General features: G+C 50.2%; 2 protein-coding genes across 11 annotated transcripts in view; one reads left to right on the plus strand and one right to left on the minus strand.

The window, feature by feature from the left end:
* Positions 1 to 8,722, plus strand: part of RAD51 (RAD51 recombinase) — a 42,903-nt gene extending 34,181 nt beyond the window's left edge. The window contains exons 7-10 of one of the 2 annotated variants that reach the window (XM_008268782.5): positions 5,883 to 5,996; positions 7,054 to 7,183; positions 7,398 to 7,519; positions 7,926 to 8,722. In XM_008268782.5, coding sequence (XP_008267004.1) covers positions 5,883 to 5,996; positions 7,054 to 7,183; positions 7,398 to 7,519; positions 7,926 to 8,049 — 490 coding nt within the window. In that variant the 3' untranslated portion in view covers positions 8,050 to 8,722. 2 annotated transcript variants of the gene reach the window in all.
* A 427-nt stretch (positions 8,723 to 9,149) lies between these two features.
* Positions 9,150 to 26,000, minus strand: RMDN3 (regulator of microtubule dynamics 3). Of its 9 annotated transcripts, none has more exons than XM_089310067.1 (13): positions 25,939 to 26,000; positions 25,391 to 25,482; positions 23,215 to 23,407; positions 21,555 to 21,698; positions 14,912 to 15,185; positions 14,103 to 14,205; positions 11,692 to 11,752; positions 10,785 to 10,860; positions 10,618 to 10,695; positions 10,331 to 10,429; positions 10,092 to 10,145; positions 9,909 to 9,989; positions 9,150 to 9,780 (listed from the first exon to the last, which is right to left on the minus strand). In XM_089310067.1, exons 3-13 carry the CDS (start codon positions 23,403 to 23,405, stop codon positions 9,727 to 9,729), a joined length of 1,215 nt encoding a protein of 404 aa, XP_089166193.1. In that variant the 5' UTR covers positions 23,406 to 23,407; positions 25,391 to 25,482; positions 25,939 to 26,000; the 3' UTR covers positions 9,150 to 9,726. The 9 variants fall into 9 exon arrangements, with proteins under 9 accessions (XP_089166193.1, XP_089166192.1, XP_002717834.2 ...); XM_089310066.1 differs by having other exon boundaries at positions 9,909 to 10,013; XM_002717788.6 differs by having other exon boundaries at positions 25,391 to 25,584.
* Between the last annotated feature and the right edge of the window lie 1,706 nt (positions 26,001 to 27,706).

The following is a 27,706-nucleotide window of genomic DNA, read 5'->3' on the forward strand; positions in this document are numbered from 1 at the left end:
ACCTGCAGCGCCGGCACACCGGGTTCTAGTCCCGGTCGGGGCACCGGATTCTGTCCCGGTTGCTCCTCTTCCTGTCCAGCTCTCTGCTGTGGCCCGGGAGTGCAGTGGAGGATGGCCCAAGTGCTTGGGCCCTGCACCCGCATGGGAGACCAGGAGAAGCACCTGGCTTCTGGCTTTGGATCAGTGTGGTGCGCTGGCCGCAGCGGCCATTGTGGGGTGAACCAACGGTAAAGGAAGACCTTTCTCTCTCTCCCTGTCCACTCTGCCTGTCAAAAAAAAAAAAAAAAAAAAAAATTCTCTAGGGACTGGCATTGTGGCACAGTGTGTTAGGCTGCTGCCTGTGATGCTGACATCCTATAACAAATTGCCAGTTTGAGTCCTGGCTACTCGTCTTCCAATCCAGCTCCCTGCTTATGTGCCTAGGAAACTAGCAGCAGATGGCCCAAGTGCCTGGGTCCCTGCCACCTATGTGGGAGACCCAGATGGAGTTCTAGGCTCCTGACTTCAGCTTTGTGCATTCCTCATCACTGCAGCCATTTGGGGACTGAACCAACAGATGAAGATCTCTTTCTCTTTGTCACTCTGCCTTTCAAATAAATAAATAAAACTTTAAGAAAAAAAAAATTTCATTCTCGATCCCCACTCTGTGCAAGTAGGGTCCAACAATCTTTTTTCTTTTATAAGATTTTATTTATTTATTTATTTATTTGAAAGGCAGAGTTATAGAGAGGCAGAGAAGTCTTCCATCTGCTGGTTCACTACCCAGATGGCCACAACAGCCAGAGCTGCGCCAATCTAAAGTCAAGAGATTTTTCCCAGTCTCACACATGGGTATAAGAGCCCAAAGACTTGGGCCATCTTCTACTGCTTTCTCAGGCCATAGCAGAGAGCTGGATTGGAAGTGGAACAACCGGGACTCGAACTGGCATATGGGATGCCAGCACTGCAGGTGGTGGCTTTACTCACTCCACCACAGCACCAGTCCTCAACAATCTGTTTTTAACAAGCTCTCCAGATAATCTGATACTTGCTGAAGTTTGAAAGCCATGGACACAATTGCTAAGTAGAGTCACTATCTTTTTTGAAAGTTAAGTACTATGAGAGAAAGATAAACCTTTTGGAAGTGATAGAACTGAGTTTTACAAACTTACCTACCTATTAAGAATAACCTGAGATTGTTTTTTAAAAGGAGCTCCAATTTTTTTTTAAAATATCTATTTTTTTATTTATCTGAAAAGCAGAGTTGCAGAGAGAGAGGTCTTCCATCCACTGGTTTGCTCCCCAAATGACCACAACAGCCAGAGCTATGCTGATCGTAACCAGGAGCTTCTTGTGGGTCTCGCACGTGGGTGTGGGGACCCAAGGAATTGGACCATCTTCTGCTTTCCCCGGCCATAGCAGAGAGCTGATCAGAAGTGGAGCAGCCAGGTCTCGAACTGGCACACATATGGGATGCCAGCATTGTAGACAGTGGCTACCTGCTACACCACAGCGCCAGGCCCCTGGAATTTCTAAGTTATACTTACTTTTTTTTTTTTTTTTTTTTTTAAGGTTTATTTATTTATCTGAAAGGCAGAGTTGGAGGGATCGTTCATTCAGTGGTTCACTCCCCAAATAGCTGTATCTGGGCCTGAGCCAGGTAAAAACCAGGAGCCTTATTTGAGTCTCCCACATTGGTTCAGGGGTCCAAGTCCTTGAGCCGTCTTCCACTGCTTTCAGACAAATTAGCAGGGAGCAGGATCAAAAGCAGAGTAGCTGGAACTTGAACCAAAGCCCACCTGGGTTCATGACATCAGGCAGTGGTTTTACACACTACAGTACAACGCTAGCCCCTGGGTTTTTTAAAATATTTTATTTATTTGAAAGAGTTAGCAAGGTAGAGACAGAATGAGGTCTTTGATCTGCTTGTTCTCTCCCCCAAATAGCTGCACCGATCCGAAGTCAGGAACCAGAAGCTTCTTCCGGGTCTCTCACACGTGTGCAGGGCCCCAAGGACTTGCGCCATCCTCCGCTGCTTTCCCAGGTGCCTTAGCAAAGAGCTGGACTGAAAGTAGAGCAGTCAGGACTCGAACCAATGCCTGTATGGGATGCCAGCACTGGAGGCGGTGGCTTTACCTATTCTTACCTTTGAGAAGGTTCACTTGGGGCCGGGGCTGTGGCATGGTGGGTGTAGCCGCCGCTTGCAGCGCTGGCATCCCATGTGGGCACCTGTTCAGGTCCTGGCCGTTCCACTTCTAATCTAGCGCTCTGCTGTGGCCTGGGAGGGCAGTGGTGGATGGCCTGAGTCCTTGGGCCCCTGCGCCCATGTGGGAGAGTGGGAGGAGGCTCCTGGCTCTTGGCTTTGGATTGGCCCAGCTCTGGCTGTTGCAGCCATCTGGGGAGTGGACTGGCAGATGGAGGACCTCTCTCTTGCACTCTGCCTCTGCCTTTCAAATATAATAAATATTTTAAAAAATAAGGTCACTAAACTTTAGGAGAGAGGATGGTACTTCTAGCCAACCTTTTCCACATTTTAGGAATTGAAAATTTCATGTCCTTCTTCTGGAATATATTCTACTTTGTGAGTGCTGCTGGAAAAAAAAGGAGTTGGTAAATTTTTCTGCTAAACTTGTCATGTTCTGAGGCCGATGTTGTGGCACAGTAGGTTAAGCTGCTGCCTTCGAGGCTGGCTTCCTTTGTGGGTGCTGGTGTGAGTCCCATCTAAAAGACCAGATGAAGCTCTAGGCTTCTGACCCTGCCCTGGCGATTGGGGTCATTGGGGAGTGGACCAGCAGATGAAGCTCTCTCTGTAACTCTGCTTTTCAAATAAATAAAAATCATTTTTAAAAAAAATCTATGTTCTGAGACCAAAAAGATAACCCTCCCCTTCTTAGTAGATTTTATCAATGTTTCTGGAAGCAAAACTAGTAGGATTGCTCAGAATTGTATGTAAGCCTCTTGAATCTTCATACTTCTGTGATTTAAATATAAAAAACTTTTATTCGGTTGGGATCCTAAAACTATCTTCATGCCATCTGCTTATCCTCATACTGCTTATCCTCATTCTAGAATTGTAAACATAGAACATAGCTCAAAGAATTACAGTACTTTGAGTTTCATTTTGTATTTTTCATTTTTTTTAAGATTTATTTTGGCCGGCGCTGCGGCTCAATAGGCTAATCCTCCGCCTTGCGGCACCAGCACACCGGGTTCTAGTCCCGGTCGGGGCACCGGATTCTGTCCCAGTTGCCCCTCTTCCTGTCCAGCTCTCTGCTGTGGCCTGGGAGTGCAGTGGAGGATGGCCCAAGTACTTGGACCCTGCACCCCATGGGAGACCAGGAGAAGCACCTGGCTCCTGGCTTTGGATCAGCGTGGTGCGCCAGCCGCAGCGGCCATTGGAGGATGAACCAATGGCAAAGGAAGACCTTTCTCTCTGTCTCTCTCTCTCTCACTGTCCACTCTGCCTGTCAAAAAAAAAAAAAAAAATTATTTGAAAAGTAGAAGAGGAGAGAGAGAGATTGAGCTAGAGAAGGTAAAAGAGATAGCTTCCATTTGCTGGTTCACTCCATAAGTGGTTACAATAGCTGGGACTGGGCCATACAGAAGCCAGGAGCCTGGGAACTCCATGTGGGTCTCCCACATGGATAACAGAGGCCCAAGCACTAGGGCCATCCTCCACTGCTTTCCTGGCCTCGGAAGTGGAGCAGCTGAGACTTCTGGTACTCTATTACCAGATGATATGTGCATCACAGTGGCAGCTTAACCCGCTGTGCCACAATGACCACTCCTGGCCTTCACTTACACATTCTCTTTTGAACTGTCACTAAGAGGGTCGCTGTTATACTTTGGACTATTGTGATGTGATTGCAGGTGACATTAATATGAGAACATTACGTAGGTTAGAGTGATGATACACAAATCTCTGTTTTTTGGTTGTGGATAAAAGCTATATTCAGAATTTACTAGCTATATAAAACATACTAGGTAGGTAGAAAGACCCATTCTTTTCCTTGAGGAATTTGTAATTAGTAAAAGAATTTCAAAGTAGCTCTTCACAAATGCCATGGAAAGCCCAAATGTTTCCTGGTAGTACAGAGAGAGAAAATCACATCTGTTTGAGAATTTTTTTTTTTTTTTTTTTTAGAGAGAGAAAGAGGGAGAAGCAGAGAGATCTTCCTTCACTCCCCAAAGGGTCACAATGGCCAGAGCTGGGCTAGACTGAGGCCAGGAGCTTCTTCTGGGTCTCCCACTTGGGTACAGGGGCCCAAGGACTTGGGCCATCTTCTGCTTTCCCAGGCACATTAGTAGGGAGCTGGATCAGAAGTGGAGCAGCTAGAACTCGAACTGGCACCTATATGGGATGCAGGCAAAGTACAGGCATTCCGTTGAATCTTTTATTTGAAAGAGTTAAACAGAGTCTTCCATCTGCTGGTTCACTCCTCAACTGGCCTCAATGGCTGGAGCTGCACTGATCCAAAGCCAGGAGCCAGGGGCCTCCAAGTCTCCCATGTGGATACAGGGGCCCAAGGACTTGACCATCCTCCACTGAAGAAATGGAGTTCTGTTTTGGTACATTTAATAAGAAATTCAGTTTGAGCCATCTGGAACATTCATGTCTTAGGTGACATTACAAACAGAAGATACTCATTTGCCGATTTTAAATTCAGAGGAGGGGCCGGCGCCATGGCACAGTAGGTTAATCTTCCGCCTGTGGCACCGGCATCCCATAAGGACAGCGGTTTGAGACCCAGCTGCTCCACTTCCAATCCAGCTCTCTTCTGTGGCCTGGGAAAATAGTAGAAGATGGCCCAAGTCCGTGGGCCCCTGCACCCGTGTGGGAGATTGGGAAGAAGCTCCTGGCTCTTGGCTTTGGATCGGTGCAACTCCAGCCGTTGCGGCCACTGGGTAGTGTACCAGCGCAAGGAAGACCTTTCTGTCTTTTCCTCTCACTGTCTGTAGTTCTACCTCTCAAATAAATAAAATCTTAAAAAAAAATTCAGAGGAAGAAAATTCAGACATGAATTTTGTTTTGGTGTCAATTATATTAGATGTATAAATGTCACATACTCTATGTAAACCAGCTACCAACAAGAAAAGCAAAAAAAAAAAAAAGTGTTTACTTTCTTGAACTTATTGGTTGGAGTCCTTGTTTCCTTGTTTTTTGTTTTTGTTTGTTTGTTTGTTTGCAGGCAGAGTGGACAGTCAGGGAGACAGAGAGAAAGGTCTTCCTTTTTCCGTTGGTTCACCCCACAATGGCCGCTGCGGCCGGCGCACCACGCTAATCCGAAGCCAGGAGCCAGGTGCTTCTCTTGGTCTCCCACACGGGTGCAGGGCCCAAGCACTTGGGCCATCCTCCACTGCACTCCTAGGCCACACCAGAGCTGGACTGGAAGAGAAGCAACCAGGACAGAATCCAGTGCCCTGACTGGGATTAGAACCCGGTGTGCCGGCGCCACAGGTGGAGGATTAGCCCATTGAGCCGTGGCGCCAGCCTGGAGTCCTTATTTAGAAGGTTTTATTTCTCATATTAACAGTTTACGTGGATTTAATTAATCTCTGATTTGTTATTTTTGTTCCTCCAAATTCTGTCACGCGCTTTGGGTTTTTCCAGTAGTATATTGTTACCTTATATTGGGAAAATGTTCAGTCTAGTTCAGGAGTCCTCAAAGAACAGCTGTGATTTGTCTTGAAATCTTATCAGGTAGATCTACTCCAAAGTAGTTGCTGCTATCATCTTTCCGTAGTTTGCCTAAGCTTCCTGACGTAGGAAGTTACATTCTGTGTCCCCAAAACCTCTGTCAACGCCGCTGCTTACCTGCTCTTCCAGGCAATGTAAGCATTAGAGATGAATTTTCCGTCTGAGTTCTGTATATAGCCCAAAACTGTTCTCTGCTCTCTCCTAGGTATGGCCTCTCTGGCAGCGATGTTCTGGATAATGTAGCCTATGCTCGGGGCTTCAACACAGACCACCAGACCCAGCTCCTGTATCAAGCATCAGCCATGATGGTAGAGTCCAGGTTTGTGCTCAGTAGAAAACACTAAAGGTGTTCCCAAAGACTTTACCCTGAATCTTCTACAGGCTGTTTGACCACATTGCTAGCAGCTTGTAAGTTTAGTTCCTGTATTGATGCCCCTGTTTTGTGGTTTAGGTCAAACTAATTTTAAAAGTCAAGTCTGGGGGCTGGAATCGTGCCACAGCAGGCCAAGCCACTGCTTGTGACACCAGCGTTCCATACTGGAGTGCCAGTTCAGGTTCCAGCTGTTCTGCTCTTGATGCATCTCCCTGCTGATGCGCCTGGGAAAGCAGCAGAGGATGACTGAAATACCTGGGCCTCTGCTACCCACGTGGGAGATCAGAGGGAACTCTGGGGTCCTCACTGCAACCATCTGGGGAGTAAACCAGCAGATAGAAGATCTTTCTCCCTGGCACTCTCCCTCCCCCGACCCCCTCCATTCAAATAAATAAATTTTTTTAAAGATTTATTTATTTATTTGAAAGGCAGTTAGAAGCAGAGAGAAAGAAGTCTACCATTCACTGGTTTACTCCCTAAATGGTTGTGTCATTCCGAAGCCTGAATCTTCTTCCGGGTCTCCCACGTGGGTGCAGGAACCCAAGGACTTGGACCATCTTCCACTGCTTTCCCAGGCTATTAGCAGGGAGCTGGATGAAAAGTGGAGCAGCCAGGACTTGAACTGGCACCCATATGGGATGCCGGCATTGCAGGTGGTGGCTTTACCTGCTATGCCACAGCACTGGCCCCCTAATAAATAAATCTTTAAAAATACATAAATGTAAAACTAGGAGGCCATTCCATATTGTTTTGGGTCTAGACTATTGCTTGATTCTAGAACAACATATAAAGTCAATAAATATTTTAAAAAGAAGAAAAAGCAACCATGTCTACCTGAACTTGCTGTTTTACCTAATTAAACAGTGCTTCAGATTTGAATGCTGCAGAAATACTTTAATAGAAGTCTACATCCAAGTCAAACTATGATGTTGTAGGGTAATGAAGAAGGGAGCAGAATCTGACAGGGTAGAAACAGGTTTCATGGGGTCTTTGTTCCTTGTAGGTATGCACTGCTTATCGTAGACAGTGCCACCGCCCTCTACAGAACAGACTACTCGGGTCGAGGTGAGCTCTCAGCCAGGCAGATGCACCTGGCCAGGTTTCTACGGATGCTTCTGCGACTTGCTGATGAGGTAAGCTACGGGTCGAGACAAGGAATGCTTACTTGCAGTGCTCAGAGATTCTAGGAGCCTTGCCAGGAGGCCAGGAAATCAGTGCCTTAGATTATCAAGCTATTAGGAAAGATATTCGTCAGTCATTGCTTTGGGGGGGGGGGGGGGGCTGGTAGCAGTGTGAAAGTTCATGGAATGTCTGGCCCAAAAGTAATGTTTATCCTTTCCCCATCAGTTTGGTGTAGCAGTGGTCATCACCAACCAGGTGGTAGCCCAAGTGGATGGAGCAGCCATGTTTGCTGCAGATCCTAAAAAGCCTATTGGAGGAAATATCATAGCCCATGCATCAACAACCAGGTAAGGTAAATGAGGTAGATGATATTTCTTGGGTTGTCATGTTAGCTGTGAGGTAGGCATGGTTGTAACATTTCCATTTATGTAACAGTAGCTTCACCAGGACTTAATTAGATTCTGCAAAATCTCATTGTCATGCTCTTCTTAGTACATGTGTTTGCTTTCAGTTCATAAAAGAATTAAAAATCCGTAAGTGTAGAAAATATGAATAATTGATATAACAAGGAGAGGCATAAGAGTTTCATTTTGCGGGAGCAGAGCTGGATTCCTCCAGATTAGAAGCACACTAAGGTATACAGAAGGCTGCCAAAGTCCTGCTAGAAAGTATACATGTCTAAAAGATCTGTAGTCTGTCATGCTGGGAAGGGAGCTGTTGAATAACTTGGTGCTTTGCTCTGTTTTGGGGCAGACTGTACCTGAGGAAAGGAAGAGGGGAAACCAGAATCTGCAAAATCTACGACTCTCCTTGTCTTCCTGAAGCTGAGGCCATGTTTGCCATCAATGCAGATGGAGTGGGGGATGCCAAAGAATGAACATTGGTTTTTTTCCGGTGATAAACCTTAAGTGCTACAGCCTAACGAGAGGACTGCTCCTTGGGGGATTCTTCACAGCTGTCTTCCTGTTGTGACTGCCAGGAAGAGACTTCTGGAAAAACACCTATTGTATTAGCTGATGGTCAGTGTCACACAAACTGATCCGAAATGTTTATTGGACAATTATAGGTCTCTAAGAGAACTAAAGCTGGGAGACCTAACTCTCTTCTGAGAAATGGTAATAAAGCATAATGCCTGAACTGTGCAGCAAAGGGGATGAGTCTCCCAATCAGAAATAATTTTAAATTTATGCCTCAACTCTTAAGAATGTTAAGGAACTTGGCATGTGGGCCTGCTGGCCTTTTACCATCTTCTTGCTTGGTCTTTCGCTATGAATTAAGCATTTTAGTGGCAGACTAAGTAGATTCAGTGTGAAACTGCTAACACAGTAGTTGTCTGACTCTAGACAGCACATTTACTACAGTCTTGTGCAAGCTAAATACTTCAAGCTAGTTTCCATAGTATCCCTTCTGGCACTGGGTGGGGGTGATTGGGTTATGTTGCATTCAAAGGCAATCCTACATTTACATGATTTAATGTGTGTCCTTCAGCCTAATGGAAAACATATGCCGTGGCCTTTGTTTTATTTCATAAATCTCATGTTGTGAATGTCTGCTACTGACCCATATTATTGTGCTTCAGGGATTTGAGATATTTTTCTTCTTACCTTGTCAATGTCCCAGGAACTTAAATGTAACTAAGTTTACAGGATACTGTATTTTCCTGAAGTCAGGGTTTACTGCCTTTACTAGTTAGGACTTCTGATCCAGATCTCACCCAAAATGTTCCTTAACTATTTCTGGGTATCTCAGATAACAAGACCACAGTGACAGATTCTGGAGTGAAAGGCTGGTTCTTACAAAGCCATCTCAGTCCTAAAGTAATGGAGAGTGTTTTTCTTCTATGTATAATTAGGCTTTGTACTGGTAGGCCTAGGAATGAACGGGAGAGGAGAAGGAACACCTGGTAGACCTTATTTAAGCTGAATTTTCTGCCTGTCTGCAATGACCTAAAGAGCTGATAAATGAGAAAGGAAAACAGTCACTTCAAATTTGGTTTATTTGAAGTCTGTACCAAAATATATTCCAGGCAACGCTTATAAACCCTCTGCTAAGACTTTGGAAGTCAAGTGGTCCAGCCCCTCAGCCATAGAGTTCAGGTAGACCCCCTGTTGTAGATGACAAGGGCTGCTCTGACCTTCCTTTTTGCCCTGATAGGGTATCTTAGAACTGTATTTATAGGTATTTAATATTAATCAGTGAAAAAAATGAGCGCGTTACAAGTCCTGTGCTTTGTTCCCATAGCTCTTTGAAGCTCATCCACCTCACCCGCATTTGGAAAAGCTCAAGCAGCCTTCAGGGCTCCACCTATCTTGATTTTTCAAGAATTCACTAAGGGGGATAATAGCAAAAACCTAGGTCACAGCTACTTCCCCAGTTTCAGATGAGGCAAGAGATTAGAACAAATTGGGGACGGGCAGGTGGCGGTGGTGCTCAGACTCAGGATTTGAGACATGCCTTAAACCACTCACTTGGTTTCATGATCTCAGTGGGGTCTAAGGAAAGTTTTCCCTTAAGCTGTGATTTCCCTCAAGTCATGAAGGCCCTTGAAATGTGGTTATTCTCCTAAGATGACTTCTAATTCTTCCAGGTCCTTCTGCAAAGCCGAGTCCTAGGGAGACAAAACAAATCTAAATCTGTATGCCTGTGCAAGGACGGTCTTGTTTCCTAGGGGAAGATTTTCTTTCCTGAAAAGATCATGTGATGATTTTATTTGGAAAGCTCTTCAAAAAATACTACCTCATTAGTGACATCTGGCAGCTCCAGGGCCAATTTCATCCACCGTCTAGCTTCAGAGTTTTTCCCTAGTTCTCTGTAGCACTGACAAGAGATGAAAGTGAAACTCTGGGAGCAGTAGTAGTATTTGGGGACTAGACGGGTATGAATATGTTCATCCCTGTTAAAGTAGGCGAGTGAGTTTACCTTGGAAATATACACCCTTCCTGCTTTAGAAAATCCTGGCTGTAGTTCTTCAACCTGAAAGAGGGAAGAATGCATTTCAGTAAGGTGCCCAGTTCCAAGTCAGGCTCGAGTTGATTTTATGTTCTCTTTAATGGTTTCCAGATTTCCCATAGTGTAGACCAAGTTGCTCCATGCCAGAAATTTCTTGTATTAAGTAATGTCCTTGGCATTTTAGGCTGCCCTCCACCCCTCCCAGATACCTTTAGGAAACTATTGAGGGCATCCTGTACAGTAGCACTGAGCGGGCTTTCAAACAAGGCTGTAGCAGTTTTTTTTTCTAGCCAGCTTAGGTGAGAGACCTGCCACCAAAAGATCAAAGTGTAAACAAAAGATTATAAGAAACAACCTTAAGGTCTAACAGGTCAACTACCAATAACAAGAACATTTAAAATAAATGGCAACTGAGCCAGACCAAGGACCCTGCTCATTTGAGGAAGGTGATCAGTGTCACAGGACCACTGACGTTAAGCCCTGTAATGTAACTCACCTGGTAGCACCACCGGCCAAGAAGAAAGTGAGCCTTGGGGTTTTCTGGCTGGAGAGCAATGGCTTTGTCCACATGCTCCTGAGGGGGAAGTGCAGATATGAAAGGGCACCAGAGATGCACGGGGTCTGGGACAGAGCAGGCGACCTGCGCTAGAAGCCTGTTCTCACCTTGAAGCTAAAGCCACTCTGGATACGCCTCTGGATGCCCTCATGCTCAGCCAGCTGACCACAAAGCACTGCATACCTACGGGGGAAGCCGCAGCAAGCTCAGGGACAAGGACTGGCTTTATCACAGCAAGGTTAGCTCCACCCGCAACTAGAGCTTGAAGCAGAATTTCTACCTGTATGTGAATTCCCTATCTTCATAGACGCATGATCCCCTCTAGTATTCTTCAGAAACAGTGGTAGGCTTACCATTATCCAGTATATTCTAGGTGAGTCCCCCACAGGAAATACAAGGTCTCAGACCAATCCCTCAGACTGGCCCTAATAGAGTATAGCCCCAAGTGTCATAAAAACTTGACAAGGAGTTCTTGCTTATCTTCTGGACTAAAAGGGTTTCTTTACCCTTGGATGCATACAGGTGTATCACTGGGACTTGGGAGGACCAGTGAACTTCCTAGGGGTGAACTCACATCCACTTTCCCTGATGCCAATCAAGCAAAGAAGCCAAGGTCCATCATGAGCCAGGGACAGCAGCTGGAGGCAAGGAGTGCGTGTGCAGAACAAGGGAGCTGCAAACTGTCCCAGCTACCCTGAGGAGCCAAGAACCCACCAATTCTGTAGCTAGAATGACTCGTAGACAGTTACTCAGTTCTCTAAGCCGCAGCAGAAAAAAAAGCTTACACTCCCCCTCCACACCTCACCCCCAAGGAACTCCCCTCCCAGATAAGACTTCCTTGGTCCCAGGTTGGGGGTGGAGGGGGGTGAGGGTGAGAATAGTGTGAAGCCTTTGAAAGACACAGGCTAGAGCGCCCTCTGCTGGTCCCGCTAGTGAATGCTCTATGGCCAGGGCAAAGACAGGGCTCGCCTGTGGCTCTTGCTGGCTCTGCCCAGAACCCAAGGGTGTCATTACCACTGGTGACACACAGCACACTCATCCCCCTTCTCCAGGGCGGCCTCTGCTGCTTCTTTTCCTGTAGAACAAAGGTAGATCCAGAGTTGGCACGGGTATACTTCCACAGAAGGGCTGTTGGGAAAATGACTGCTTTAGCTCTCACCAGTCCACACCCAACTTGGACTCGTTTGGAAACAGTCATGAACTTGAGCAGAAAGCAAGCTGCATTCAGTTTCATGGGATTTCTGCTTTGGCCATCCAGTGTCACAGCAGCAGCCCCAGCTACAAGCACCACTTGATACGCATGAAGTAGATTTTATCATTTCAAATGTATAGACCCCAACGGCAAAAAGAAACTCCCTGACCTTACTCTGGAGGGTTGTGACATGACTTCAGGACATCCATTAACCCCTCAAACTGAAATTCCAGCTACAAATGCACTTGACTGGGGAGAAGGCTCACAGCTTTGAAATCCAAGAACATGAATCATGCCTCTAAGCTAAAACTACTTCACAAGAGCCCAATGAACAGGGATCTGACCAGAAACAGTTTTTGCTAACCTTACCCAAATTTTCTATGCACTAAAGACTAACATGGAGAAATCACGGCTCCCACAAGGAACCTGTGGAGTAAAGAGGCTGCAATTCAAGAACCAGCCCAGAGCCATCATGCTCACACAGTGGAGAAAAGAACACATTACAAAATGGGACATCTCCTTAAATAAAAACAGGTCTCATAGGGGAACACAAGGAACATGGCACAGCTGGGATGGTTGGTGTGGTGGCTGGCTAACCTGACCCATCTCATATTTGATGGTAATTACGGCTGATTATCTATACAGCAGGTACATTTTTAGGACAGCTGATGAGGTGATGGATTCCTTCCCAAACAAAATCTCCACCAGTGAGGGACTTTGACTCGGGATTTCTGTCTCCTTCAAAGTACTATCTCATTAGGGAACTAGGGAAGGATGAAGCAACCAGTTCCTGCCAGTCTAGGCAGACAGTGCTGTGTAGACACTGCCTCCGATCCCAGCCTCTAGAGATAGAACAAAATGAACTTTAGACCCATAGGCTGGTTTTTCAAGGTCACAATCCCTGAGTAGGGCCTTCAGAGATACTTTGATAGTCACCTGACCTCAAGCAATAGAGTACTGTGCCCAGGGGTGCTAAACCCAGGAAGCCAGGGTGCTGGTGCTGGCTCTGCCTGTTCCTCAAACCACATCCCCACCTCTGCCTTCAGGGTTCATTCTGGTGATCAGTAAGAAATGGCAATGATTGAGACAAAGAACAGGTTATTGTTACCCAGCAGTCCAAATATCAGCTCAAAACCTGATGGGAATCCTAAGACCTGGAGCTCAAGAGGGCAAGCAGAAACTTACACAATAATTAAACACCCTTTGTTAAGACTTAACAAGGATTTCTGAGGGTATCAATAAAAGCTACATCTTTATCAACTGAATTCTACAAGTGTTTAGAATGCGGATCTTTAAGTGTTGTCAGATTCACAGTATTAAAATTTCAGTAACATTTCTAAGACTGTACTGATGAAAGTAGACAAATCCACTTTAGTTAACTTTTTGAAGTTCTAAGATCCTCTTATGACAAGGTCAAGCTCTGAGCCTGACTCTGCAGGTGCACCCCACCTTCCAGGGACTTGTCAAGTGGATCTCGGGAACAAGCTAGTAGTAACTTCCCAAATTCTCTCTTGGGTGCTCACTGCACACACTCCACTCATTACATTCTTTTTTCTTTTCTTTTCTTTTTTTTTTTTTTTTTTGACAGAGTGGACAGTGAGAAACAGAGAAAGGTCTTCCTTTACCGTTGGTTCACCCCTCAATGGCCGCTGTGACCAGCACACCACTCTGATCCAAAGCCAGGGAGCCAGGTGCTTCTTCTGGTCTCCCATGCAGGTGCAGGGCCCAAGCACTTGGGCCATCCTCCACTGCACTCCCTGGGCCACAGCAGAGAGCTGGCCTGGAAGAGGGGCAACCGGGACAGAATCCATCACCCCAACTGGGACGAGAACCCGGTGTTCCGGCGCCGCAGGCGGAGGATTAGCAACAGCCCACTCATTACATTCTTACAACACCTGCCCCATAGCTTCTGTGACTTAACCCCAGATGGGTTTTACTGCTACTTAGGAATCTTGGTTAAGACAGACAGTTCAGCCCCCTCTTTGTAATCGGGAGAATGAGAACAGAAAATAATGCTAATGTGACACAACCCACGAAAACATGTGTCCCTGTGTTAGTCACCGTGTACAGAGACAAGATGTGTCTGCTCTCCATCCCGGGAGGAAGCAAAGTCCTTCCTGGAGAGGATAGAGCTTGTCTCTCAAAACTGAACCACAGCTGCCCTAAGGGTGATTTCCCCGTCCCACGCACCCCTCCACAGTCATCTTCCCACCAGGCACCTGCCCACACTTACCATTCAGGGCATAGGACTTCTTCTCGCTCACCTCCTCAGTGAGCTCACACATGTCACTGTAGGCTCGTGCCAGGCGCCAGAGGAAGTCCTGCCGGCTTCCGTACTGCAAACCAAACAGAAAGGGTTGAGACCCCTTTTCCCTCCGCACCCTGCCTTCCAAGCCAATGTATTACAATCTGGGACAGCAGGCCAGCCCCTGAGCCCAGCTTTTCCCTGATGACACATTGTCTCAAGCCAACAGCTTGCACAATTGCGGGGTGAGGGCATCCTGGCCTTCAAATACTGCCAGGAGGAAAGGTCAGCCCCAAGACGACAGGCACAGCAAGAGGTAGCTTTTGGTGACATGAAAAGTGGAACTGCCCAAGACAAGGGAAAGGTGACCTGGGGGATGGGGTCACTTATTCATGGGTAGACATAAATTTTGTCAGTGAACCCGAGAAGGAGAGAACTGGCTGAATGCCCTATACAGCTGTTCCTTGTGGAAATTTCAAGTTGGGCAGGCAGCTTGTGCTCTGCCTCAAGGGAAACCGAATGGGGAGGAGGGGAGACTCCAGTTTTTCCCACTCCCCTCCCTGCCCCCACAGTGAGAGGTCAAGGTCTTTTTGCAGTCCTTTACAGAAGGCAGAGTTCTAGCTCCTCCTCCCCAGAAGAGGAAGCTCTGGGACAGTCTCCAGGGTCCATGCTGGGCTTCCAGGGGGAAGATATACAACCCGGGTGACAGCCATCTAAACCCTTGTTTCCCTCCCCATGTCCCCTGCAGGTCAGAGCCGGGGGGGGGGGGGAGCAGCAGCCGGCAGCTGGGGCCTCACCACCAGCTTGTTGTTGAGCAGCAGCTGGAAGCCTTCTCGCTTGCTCTGCTCACTGCCCAGGTGCAGTTCGTCCGCCTGCTGCAGGAGTGGCAGGACATCCTCCAGGTCCGAGGCGTCTCCAGCAGGACCCGAAGCTGCCTCTGCCTCCACTTCCAGCTCCAGAGAATCCCTTCTCCCCATCTTCACAGTCTCACAGCTCACTTCATCCTCCCCGTCCTCGCTGTCCTTGTCAGAGTCCCGCTCATAGTCAGACTCGGCATTGGCTGTTGTGTAACTGGCAGAGAGAGATAAGTGACAGGTACTCCATGCGGCACTCTGTACAGAGCACAAGACAAGAATCTCTCCTCCCTCTTCAGGGCAGGTACCAATCTTCAAAGGAAACTTTCTATGGGACTATGGGCTGGGAAAATGAGCCAGGAGAGGAACAGTAACCAGCCTGTCAGGGCCAAGGTGAGAACCCCCTCTTAGCTACAACCAAATCTGCCAAAAAAACAACAACAAAAAACCACCACAGTGCCCAGGAAGATACATACAAAATGCTGCCAGTCAATTTCAAAGAGCAGAGGAAAAAACTTCCTTTATCTTTTAATGTATAATTAGGAAACATTTTTTATAAATAGAAATGCTTTAAGATAAAAACCTTAAGATGTAAGTGGAGCTCATCTGAGCTAGACTGATCACCAGGCTAAGGATTTGTTCATCGTTTTTGCTTTATCAGCCCAAGGCACCTGCCAAAACCAACATGGGTGGATGCCAGCCCCAGAGGCCAAGGCAGCCACACATAATCCACTTTCTCAATTCAGCTTGTACCTCTGACCTGAGTAAACAACCAGACTGAAACCCAAACAGGAGCAGCACTTGGGAACTTAAAGATGAGCATGGTAGGGACCACTCTAGCTGAAAGCCAAAGAGGAGGAAATACTCCCCCCGCCCCCCCGGAAGGCTTCTCTGGGGCTGCCATGAGTAAGGTGATTCCTAGGGGCCCCCAAAAACGGAAGCCAAGTTTCTCTTGGATCTCGGCCTCTAACAGCAGCTGGTCTGGATAGTAAATCAAGACAAGAACTGAGCAGGGGATAAGGTAGGACTTCAGGGGCCAGAAGCAGACAGGAGAGAGGCCTCCAGGCTGAGTGAGCAGGCTCCGTCAGGGCTGAAGCACGGGGAGGACCACAGGGCCATCTTGGGGTGCGCTCTCCTCCCTGGAATGAGAGATAAGGACAGGCTTCCTAGGGCTGGAGGAGAGACCAGAGAAAGTCAACATAAGACAGCCTAAACTATGGCTGAATGTTGCCCACAAAAGCGCGCACTCATCCAGAAAGCCAGAGACAGGCTGTAGGAGACACTGACTCTGGAAGGCACCAGGTGAGCCAGCAAACCTGGCGCCCAGTCGGTGCACGCCGACTGCTTCTTTAGAGGAGCTTCCAGTCTGAAAGGGGGCGCCGGGAACATCTACAAGAATCTGCAGGGGACTTGCAACCTTCCTGCCTTAACCTTGCTTTCCGAGAGGTTATCTACGAGTCTCTTTCCCCGCTAGCGGTTAACACTAACACTTGAGAAACAGGAGGGACAAGGAAAGTGGCACCAGATTTCATAACCAACTGGGTGCTGAGGGGCAGCCTAGACAAACTCAACCAAGTTCACAGGCCTACCCTGAACGGGAGCCTCCAACCGCTCGGCTCCGCCCAGCCAGGCCCAAAGGCCAAGTGGGCGAGTAGTTTATCTGGAGCAGAGACCTTGCACCTCAGGCTCTCCCTCTGCTAGAGGGACACCCTATTCCCTGCTGGCTTGAAGGCAGCTTTAGCCCATCAGGAATTCGAGCAAGAGTCTCTCTCCGTGCCTCCAGCTCTCACAGGAAAAATCCACAGCTCTTCGCCCTGCAGGAACACAGGCATCAGCAGGCTCCCAGGGCAGCTGAGCCAGAATGGAAGTCCTGCAACACTGCCTTCCCTCTGGGTCCTAAAGGCAGGACTTAATAGCCAAGGAGCAGGAAGGACCTGCTGGCACACGGTGGGAGCTGAGCCATGTGAGGCAGGTGCAGTGAGGACCCAGGGCCATCTCAGGAGCTGTGCCCCAGTGCAACAGGTGCACCCCATGGGCTTCCAGGGCCAGAAGAGATTCATCACACGCCATCCCATTCTCACACCGACCTCCTGAACTGCCAACTCAGCCCTTGAGGAAATTCACCAGAGAGGGGGCAGCCCTTCTAACAGACTGGAAGGCTTTGAGAGCTGCCGAGGAAGAGCAGGGAGCTTTAACAAGGCCCTGCAGGCCCATGAACTGAGGCGGCTCACACTTCCAAAGTGGGCCAGAGACCCAGGGACTCTGGGCAAGAGTGGCAAGCTGCTGATTCCATTCCTTAAGGAGAACCCACAGGCAGCGTGGGACACCTGCTTCTCTTATCAGTGCCAGCTCGAGTCTCGGTTGCTCCAAGCTTCCCATCCAGCTTGCCACTCCTGTGGATGACGGCACAGTGCCTGCATCACTCACGCGGGGAGACTGGATTGAGCTCCTGCCTCCCAGCTTTGGCCTCCTCTCCGCTCCAGTTATTGCGGGCATTTGTGGAGTGAACCAACGAATGGGAGCTGTTTGCCTCTGCCTTGCAAATAAAAGTTAGGGGTGGGTGTTGGGTGCAGCAGTTAAGATGTGACTTGGTCTGCCTGCCTGCCATATCAGAGTGCCTGTGCTCAAGCCCTGGCCCCACCCCTGAGTCCAGCTCCCTGCTAACGCACAACCTGCGACAGCTCAAGCACTTGGGTTCTTCCATCCACGTGGGAGACCCAGGCTGAGCTCCTGGCTTCAGCCTGAACCAGCCCAACCCCAGCTGTTGGAGGCACAGCGGAGTGAACCAGTGGTGGGAGATCTGCTCTCTCCCTTTCAAATACAAGACAACCTCACCCCCTTCACCCTTCAAAGCAACTCTCCTTCCTCAAGGCCCACATGCACAAAGTTCTGTCAGAGTGTGTGGATTCTTCCCAGAATTCTCTCCATGTGGCATCATCCATAGCAACAAATTATTCACCATACCCACTGTTTCAGATACCAGCCACTTAAGGTAATCTTGTACCGCCACTGACCTTCACATACCCTGAGACTGGCTCAGGAGCTGAGCCCGCTGGAACCACTCTCTATGCCTCATCACAGGTGGCTGGCAGCCCTACACACCTCCCTGTGGCTCTTGTCCCAGTGAATACCTCACTGAAGCACCCACAAACTTCCAGGGCTAACCACTCTGGCCCTTGCCGACTCCAGAAGTTTGTACAGTCTTTAAAATCATCAGTGAGAGCTTGAGTTGTGTATGCTAATCTTTGGCAGAGCTATGGACCCATCTACCCCCTTACAATGTCCAAACATCAATTCCCCACCTGTGTGAGCTGCTTACTTGGGTTGTAAAGGAATTTTCTAAGTCTCAAATGTCTACTGTCACCTATTTTTAACGATTTATTTATTTTAAAGTCAGTTACAGAGAGAGAGAGAGAGAGATCTTCCATCCACTGGTTCACTCCCCAATTGGCCTCAACAGCTGGAGATCAGGAGCTGCTTCTGGGTCTTCCATGCGAGTGCAGGAGCCCAAGGACTTGGGCCATCTTCTACTGCTTTCCCAGGTCATAGCAGAAAGCTGGATCGGGGCCAGCGCCGCGGCTCACTAGGCTAATCCTCTGCCTAGCGGCGCCGGCACACCGGGTTCTAGTCCCGGTCGGGGCGCCGGATTCTGTCCCAGTTGCCCCTCTTCCAGGCCAGCTCTCTGCTGTGGCCAGGGAGTGCAGTGGAGGATGGCCCAGGTGCTTGGGCCCTGCACCCCATGGGAGACCAGGAAAAGCACCTGGCTCCTGGCTCCTGCCATCAGATCAGCGCGGTGCGCCGGCCGCAGCGCGCCGGCCGCGGCGGCCATTGGAGGGTGAACCAACGGCAAAAAGGAAGACCTTTCTCTCTGTCTCTCTCTGTCCACTCTGCCTGTCAAAAAAAAAAAAAAAAAAAGAAAGCTGGATCGGAAGTGGAATAGGTGGGACTCAAACCGGTGCCCATATGGGATGCCGGCACTGCAAGCAGCGGCTTTAGCTACTATGTCACAGCACCGGCCCCTTCCTCTCTTTTGAATCCAGATGTGTCAAATTGATTTTGGGGGCAGACATTGTAGGACAGTTTAAGCTGCTACTTGGGATGCTAGCATCCCATATCAGAGAGCTGGTTTGAGTGCCAGCTGCTTCACTTTCAATCCAGCTCCCTGTTAATGTGCCTGGGAAGGCAATAGAGGGAGGTCCAAGTGCTCAGGCCCCTGCTACCCACATGGGAGACTCAGATGGAGTTCCTGGCTTCAGCCTGGCCCAGCCCTGCTGTTTCAGCAAATTGGGGAGTGAAGCAGAGAACAGATTGGTGTCTGTCTCTGTCACTCTGCCTTTCAAATCTATAAATTTTTTTTTTAGATTTTTGCCTCCTGCTCTCAAAACAGCTTCTAGAATCATCTCTTGGCCCAGAGCTACTGCGTCAGTTGAGCAGAAAAGGGCCTCTTCTGCTAGTCCCTGAGGATAGATTGTAGGGACGAGAAGACCAAGCCACAGTGGTCACCAACAAGAGACCAGCACTCTTCCTCAAGACTTCTTGCTTCAAAAGGTACTTGAACAGTAATCAAATCCAGCACTGGTGACCACTGACAGTGACAGAGAAAGCAGAGTAGTTACTCTTAATCCTAGAAAACTGGGGCCGGCACTGTGGCATAGTGGGTAAAGCCACCGCCTGCAGGCCAGCATTCCATATGGACACCAGCTCGAGTCCCGTCTGCTCCACTTCAGATTCCGCTCTCTGCTGAGGCCTGGGAAGGCAGTAGTCCTTGGGCCTCTGCACCTGCATGACAGACCCAGAAGAAGCTCCTGGCTCCTGGCTCCAGATCGGTACAGCTCCAGCTGTTGCAGACAATTGCAGAGTAAACCAGCAGATGAAGACCTCTCTCTGTGCCTCACTTTTTCTCTGTATAACTGTCTTTCAAATAAATACATAAAATCTTAAAAAAAAAAATTAAAAAATCCTAGGAAACCAGATGAAGACAGGCAGAACAGCCTAACAAGTAAACAAAACTGAGACTACTCAAGTCCGAGGGCTGAACGAAGTGAGCCGAGGCAGCTGTGTCAATGGGAAGAACTCCCCGGGGCTATTTGCTGCAGATCCCTGTGAAAGGCCTTGAGTGCCCTGATGATCGAGCCAGTCCTCAGAGCACACTCTCCCAGCTGTCAGGAGAATGGGACTCATCGTAAACTCAGTCTGCACTTGGGAGCTGTGCAACCCCGGGCTGGCCATCAGACCTGGCTAACCTCAAGCTCCATCTGAAACACGAGCGGTCCCTGTGTCATGGCTGCCGTGAGGATGACGTGAAGACACTGCACGGTGCCCGCAGCGCCTCCCAGAGGGAGAAGGAACCAGCTGGCACTAATGATGCTGAGCTCAAGGACAGCCTGCAGACTCCACTGGAACAGCTGGTTTCCGGGCGGCTCCTCAGTCACTGGCTTTGCTGAGCTGGGCTGCTCTCTGCTCCACGCTCTGCTCTGAGGAAGAAGGGTCAGCAGAGGCCACCAAGGAGAGGTCGGCCTCTAAAGCTCCTGCAGGCCACAGGGCGAGAGGAGCTAGCAGCAGCCAAGGGCAGGTGCTGCACAGGCGGCATCGGACTACCCTCGGAACCAAAGCCTCAAAATGGGACTAGGGTTTTAAAATCAAAGGCCCTGGGCCAAGCAGTCGGCACAGGAGTTAAGAGCCCATCTGAGATGCCCACATCCCCTCCAGTCCCTAGATTCAGGTTGCACTCCTTCCCCATTCCGCCTTCCTGCTAATGCACACCCTGGAAGGCAGCAGTGATGACTCAAGGACTTGGGTCCCTGCCATCCATGTGGGAGATCTAGACTGAGTTCTAGGCTCCTGGCTTCAACCTGGCCCAGGCCTGGCTGTTCAGGGCATTGAGGAGAGTTAAGAAGCAGATGGAAGATCTCTTTCTGCCTGCCTTTCAAATAAAATAATAAAAATGTTAAATAAGGGTCTGGCACTGTGGCGTAGCAGGTTAAAGCCCTGGCCTGAAGTGCCGGCATCCCATATGGGCGCCGGTTCTAGTCCTGGCTAATCCACTTCCCATCCAGCTCTCTGCTGTGGCCTGGGAAAGCAGTAGAAGATGGCCCAAGTCCTTGGGCCCCTGCACCAGCGTGGGAGACCTGGAGGAAGCTCCTGGCTCCTGGCTTCAGATCAGCGCAGCTCTAGCTGGTGCAGCTCTGGCTGTTGCAGCCACCTGGAGAGTGAACCAGCAGATTGAAGACCTCTCTCTCTGTAACTCTGTCTTTCAAATAAATAAAATAAATCTTAAAAAAAAAAAAAAAAGTTAAATGAAAGGAATGCCTTCAAAGCCATGACAAATACCCAAAATACTAGAAAGTCTACCAGAGTACCTGGAGAAAAGCGGACTCAGGAAAACAGATGCAAGCACTAGCCACTGTTAACAACACCCTTTGCCTAAATTACATCAGTTGGGTGGGATTTTGTTGTCTTCAACTCTTCAGAATTTGCTTTATGGCCTCACCTTATTCCAACAATGAATGACAGCAGTTCAGTTTGAACTGAGTAATACTTCTACCAGCTGGCCGCAGCCACAGCTGCCCCAGGAGCAGCAACTTACCCGCCTTCACTCTCTGCATCTGTGTACGTGGCCCCCGAGGAGGCCGTGAAGTAGACAGAGCTGGAGCCAGTGGAGTCGCTCCTCTCCCGGGCAAACGGGAACCTTCGCCGCCGAGCCACTCTCTGAGTCTCCTCCATGTGCGATCTGGAAAATACGCAATTTCAAAGCTCCACTCAGCCCCTCTGCTTGCCATGGGCGTGCCTCTCACTGCTGCTGCTCATTGAAGGGCCAAGGGGAGCCGGTGCATTGGGTTAAGCAGCTGCCCGCAACGTGAGCATCTCACGTGGGCACCAGTTGAATCCCAGCAGCTCTACTTCCAATCCAGCTCCCTCCTAGTGCTCCTGGGAAAGCAGCAGCAAATGGCCCAAGTGTTTGGGCCCCTGCAGCCATGTGGGAGACCCAGATGGAGTTCCAGTCTCCTGGCTTCAGTCCGCCTCAGCTCTGGCCAATGAGGTTATATGGGGAGTGAACCAATGGACAGAAGATCTGTCTCTCCCCTACCCTCACTCTCTCTAATGCTGTCTTTCAAATAAATATTTTAAAAAAGAGGGCCAATGGGGCCAGCACCGTGGTGTAGCAGGTAAAGCCACCGCCTGCAGTGCCGGCATCCCATACGGGCACCGGTTCAAGACCCAACATCTCCACTTCTGATCCAGCTCTCTGCTATGGCCTGGAAAAGCAGAAGAAGATGGCCCAAATCTTTGGGTCCCTGCACCCACGTGGGAGACCTGGAAGAAGCTCCTGGCTTCAGATTAGTTCAGCTCCAGCCACTGAGGCCAATTCAGGAGTGAACCAGTGGATGGAAGACCTCTCTCTGTGTAACTCTGACTTTCAAATAAATAAATCTTAAAAAAAAAAATAAGAGTGCCAAGAACAAGGGTCGGTGTCAGGAAGCAGCAGATTCAAGCACAGCTTTATTGGAGCACTTGTTCGAGGCTGGGTCTGCCTCCAGCCCAGCCCAGCCCAGCCCAGCCCAGCCTTGGCTATTGCAGCCATTTGCAGAGTGAACCGGTGGCTGGAAGATCTGTCTCTGCCTTTCAACTATTTAAAAATAAATAAATAAATAAATAAATAAATAAATAAATAAATAAATAAATAAATAAAAATTGGGCACTGGTTCAAGTCTCAACTACTTCTGATCCAGCTCTCTGCAGCATAAGATGGCCGAAGTCCTTGGGCCCCTGCCACCCACATGAAAGACCCAGATGAAGCTCCTGGCTTCAGACCAGCCCAGCTCCAGCTGTTGAGGCCATTTGTGGAGTGACCCAGTGGACGGAAGCTCTGTCTCCTCCTCTCCACTACTCTGTAAACTCTGCTCAAATAATCATCTAAGGAGGGAAAGGCCAAGAACAGAAAATCCTGGGCCTCCACACTACGACAGTGAGAGCGGCAGCTCCTGGGCCAGCCGCGTGGGTGGACTGGATTAGGCAGTACAAAGGTTGCAGCCATCACAACAGACCCTGAAGGCCCAGAAGCAGCGTATGCAATGTAAGGCACCCAACGCACAGCTTCCCCACAACTTAGCTTGGCGGTTACCCAACTGGCTTCTTCCTTAGAGACAGACAGCAAAGGCCGGAACACACCTCGGCTTAAAAAGTCCAAAGGGCAAGAGGACGCTGGGAGGTAGGAGACAAAGCAGACGAGAAGGCCGCGTACTCACCGGACCTCCCCAACGATCTCCCCCGCCAGTCCCTGCAGGCTGCTCCTCAGCTCCTCCACCTCCCGCCGCAGCGCCACCAGACTGTTCAGCACGAAGTCCAGGCGGTCCAGCACCTTCTCCTGCCCTCCCTGCGCCGGGCCGGGCAGCGCCGCAGCATCGCCAGCCTCCCCTGGGATGGCCCGCAGCAGCATCGCTGCAGGAACGGGAACAGGAGGCCGTGACGCCCCAGCCTTCCAGAAGGCTCCCGTCACATGGCAGTGCAATGTAGAGAAGACCCCGAGCCTCAGCAGTGAGCAGACATTCACGGCGACGTCAGGGTAACAAGTCCCACCCAACTACCCAGAAAAAGATGAAGGCCCCAATTTTTTTTTTTTTTTTTTTGATAGGCAGAGTGGACAGTGAGAGAGAGAGAGACAGAGAGAAAGGTCTTCCTTTGCCGTTGGTTCACCCTCCAATGGCCGCTGCGGCCGGCGCATCGCGCTGATCCGACGGCAGGAGCCAGGTACTTATCCTGGTCTCCCATGGGGTGCAGGGCCCAAGCACCTGGGCCATCCTCCACTGCACTCCCGGGCCACAGCAGAGAGCTGGCCTGAAAGAGGGGCAACCGGGACAGAATCCGGCGCCCCGACCGGGACTAGAACCCGGTGTGTCGGCGCCGCAAGGCGGAGGATTAGCCTAGTGAGCTGCGGCGCCGGCCAGAAGGCCCCAATTTCTAAACAAGAGCCCTCCGCTCCTAGAGCCTTGCACGCCGGGGTCCTTGAGCAAGGCTGTGCAAGATGGCAGATAAGGTGAAACGCTTCAGGAGTCCAGCACCTAGAGGAAGGGCAGCCGCTCTGCTCGAGTTTCTTCACACGACCTTACCTTACTGATGGCCAAACACCAGGCCATCAATCCCGCACCAAACTGCAAAAGTCACACAGCGCACCCACATTCTCATCTCTCACTTCAACAGAACAAGGAAAACTGAGCTCCTGACAGCCTCATTTAATGATATGAGAGAGGAGCAAAGAGAAAGCTGCCCTGGAGAAAGTCCATCCAAGCCGCTCCAGACGCCACGACCAAGCCCCACTGCCCCGACGCTGGATCCAGGGGTCAGTAAATTCCAGCAGTGAAATGCTAGCAGCTGCCTATGGCGACTGGAAAACGTAAAACCAGAAAAAACCAGAGGAGCAAGACACACAAGTTCAAGGGTGTCCAGGCAAGCATAAAGGAAATCCAGTAACAATTGAGGCCAGCCTACAATACACACCCAGCAATGTTCAACAATGCAGAGCAAGAGAGATCGCTGGCAAGGGGGCTACTCTCTCCTGATCTGAGTAGAGGAAAAACTGCTGAAGTGCAAACAAATCCCACGGAAGGGACAGGCAAGACCAGCACCCTTGCAATACTGGGTTACCGCCAGCTTACAGAACGCTGGCAGCTGCTGCAATCGGATGCTGACTCTAAAGCCGCTTCCAAACCAGGTGAGATGGATTAGAGGAAACACTCATTCCCAATTAACACAGGGCGAGATGATTTAGCGCTCCCCCATCACACCAAGGTGAAAGGGTGGGGGGAGGGGAGGGCAGCGGCCTTGAACCGGTCGTAGATGCTTGGCTCAAACCAGTGAGTGCGAAGTTTTGCAAAACTAAGAGCACTACTCATTTCAGCCGTGGCTGACTTCCAGCACCTTCCACTTCCATTGCATGAAGCGTGCGTGCCCAGCACCAGGCTGTGGCAAGTCCACTGCACCAGGTGAGAGGGCCCAACCTTGCCACTTCACTTACTCTGTGATGACCTCAGAAAAGTTACACAATCTTTATCAATCTCAATTTCCTCCTAAGAAAGTTAAAAAACGGATTTGCCTCCGAGTTTCCTCGGAGAATATCAATATCCAGACTTTTAATTCCTACAAGGTTAGCTATTCCTTTTGCCTTCTTTGGGGCTCTTCCTCTGCTCCACACCTCACCCAACACAGACAGGTGCCTTTAATGCCCAGAAGCACCCCTGCAGCCAGAACCACAAGCGAAAGCGAAGCCGCCTTTTCACTTTAGCCACTGCATAGAGGAAAGAGCACCGCGGAGCGAGAGGACAGATTTCCTTTTCAATGAGTTTTCCAAGAAAGTGCAAGCCTCGGGCAGCCCCTCCCTCCCCCTGCCTCCAGGCCCGTCAGTCTGCAGCGGCCTGGGTCTCCTACCCTGGCGTCCAGGCTCTAGAGTCCGTCCGTAGTCCAGGGCGTTGGGCAGGCTCTGGCTCCGGCCATGGCGCTGAGTCCGTTTCCACCGCCGGCTGTAAAGGACGCACAGGAATCCAAAGCCGGCGGCGGCGCCCAGCAGCAGTCCCAGCCCGGCCCGGGCGCCGCCCAGAGCCCCCAGTCTAGACATGTTGCACCTGCAGCCCGCGAAAGCCACCGGGAGCAGGCAGGCAGGGGAGGAGGAGGGAGATTCGTGAGCCTGGGCCACCCACTCCAGGAGACTCCCCTCGCCCAGACCCTGAACTCCCGACTACCCTCACCCTTATCCGGACCCTAATGCTCCGCCAGTCCCTGGGTCTGACTACTGCGCCCCTCACCCAGCCCAAACGGAGCCCCCCATCCAACACACCCCTTGACCCAGACCACAGAGTCCTCCTCCTGCGTAGTCAGCCTCACGACGCTGCAAGCAACAACCCGCCTCCCTGGCTGCAAACGCCTGGCTTCCCCGGCGTCCCCTAGCCCGGCAGGAGATCAACTAACTCGACCCTTACCCGGCCGCCAACCACCATGGCAGCAGCCGCCGCTGCCTCACGCTGTCAATGACCGCGACGTCAATGAGACGGCGCCACGAGCTCCACTCACCGTAGGAGGGCGCAGGGAGATGACCTCACGAGGCTCCGCCTCCAGCCCGGACTTTTCCCCGGGGGGCGGGGTCTCGGGCCGGCCGGAGGGGTGTGGTCTGCGGGGAGCGGGAAAGAGAAACCGCGGAGGAGGGAAGCGCAGGGGGAGAAGGAAGGCGGAGGGAGCTAGAAGACGACTTGGCCGGCGCTGGAGCAGGAAGCCCGCGGTCTGGCCGAGCCGACGTCCGCTTTCCTCAGCCCCACCAGCCACCTGTGCCCCGCACAGTCCCGCTCCTGCCTACCGCGACCCCTTCGCTCGCCTCCCTCAGCATCGCCGTTCGGACTTCGGTCCATTTCGGCTTAATTTAATAGCGTGTGGGTTTTTACCGAGGACTGACGGCCGCGCCTGTGGCTGGTTTTCGCGGCGGCCCGAGTCCGGAGGGCCGGCTCCCGCCAGCTGGCACCTGAGCCTCCGCTCAGCAGCGCACGGCCAGCGCCGAGCCGTCAGTCTGGGGCCTAGCGTCGCTGCGTTGTACCTTACCCAGGAACGGAATTGGAAATGTCCGTTTCCAGAATGGATAGGATCTGTGAAATTTATTTCTCTAATGATAGCGATTTGGGGTGAGGCTGAAACTTGACATCCGGTTGCTTAAACCGGTTTGAATGTCAGTGGGGGATGTTTGTGTTTTATTTATAATGTGTTTTAATCAGTTTTTTTGTGTTTCCACCAGTGGCCCATAATTTTTTGGTTTTGGTTTTGTTTTGTTTTGTTTTCTAATTCAAAAGGCAGAGAGAGAGAGAGAGAGATCTTCCGCTGGCTGGTTCACTTCCCAAATGCCCACAACAGCCAGGGCTGGGCCAGGCTAAAGCCAGGAGCCAGGAACTCCATCTAGTCTCCCACATGGATGGCAAGGTCCTGAATCCTTGGACTATGACCTGCTGCAGTCCCAGGTGCATTAGCAGGGAGCTGGATCCGAAGGAGGGCAGAGGCTCCAGCCAGACGCGGGGTCAGCAAATGTCTGCATAACCACCGTGAGTGTCGACCCCTGCCCCTCACAGATCACTGTATGGTCCATTTCACTCTTGTGACTTTGTGCAACTGCCTTTTTCTTTAAGATTTATTTATTTGAAAGGCAGAGTTACAGAGACGCAGAGAGAGAGAGAGGTCTTCCAACTACTGATTCACTCCCCAAATGGCCCCAAAGGCCAGAGCCAGGAGCTTCTTCCGGGTCTCCCACGCTGATGCAGGGACTTGAACCGGTGTCCATAAGGGACACTGGCATTGCAAATGGCAGCTTTACACCCCACACAGACATCCCACATGGGCACCTGTCCATGTTCCAGCTGCTCTACTTCCTATCCAGCTCCCTGCTAATGACCAGGGAAAAGCAGCAGAAGATGGCTGAAGTCCTTGGGCCCCGGCAAACCACAAGGAAGATCTGGAAGAAGCTCCTGGCTCCTGGTTTCATTGCAGCCATTTGGAGAGTGAACCAGCAGATGGAAGATCTCTGTCTGTCTCTCCCTCTGTTCTGTAACTCTGACTTTCAAATAAATAGATCTTTAAAAAAATAAAAATAAAAAGCAGGTAAAGAAACTATGGACTATAATTCCAATTTTATCAACATTGTTTACAAGTGAAAATTGACTTTAGCAACAGCCGAACCATCTAGGCCAGTCCTCCCCAAATTCTTGACTCTCT

Source organism: Oryctolagus cuniculus, chromosome 12 (assembly GCF_051225735.1).
Source record: "Oryctolagus cuniculus isolate XC-2025 breed Fujian yellow rabbit chromosome 12, ASM5122573v1, whole genome shotgun sequence".
Taxonomy (NCBI): domain Eukaryota; kingdom Metazoa; phylum Chordata; class Mammalia; order Lagomorpha; family Leporidae; genus Oryctolagus; species Oryctolagus cuniculus.

Bases quoted from the DNA above. Each gene is read 5' to 3' on its own strand.
- RMDN3 (XM_051822503.3), bottom strand. From the start codon at position 25,577: ATGTCTAGACTGGGGGCTCTGGGCGGCGCCCGGGCCGGGCTGGGACTG. The intron at 23,408-25,390 runs GTAGGAGACCCA...CCGTTCCTGCAG, and splicing joins TCTAGAGCCTGGACGCCAGG to CGATGCTGCTGCGGGCCATC. The intron at 10,146-10,330 runs GTATCTGGGAGG...TCCCTCTTTCAG, and splicing joins CCCTCAATAGTTTCCTAAAG to GTTGAAGAACTACAGCCAGG.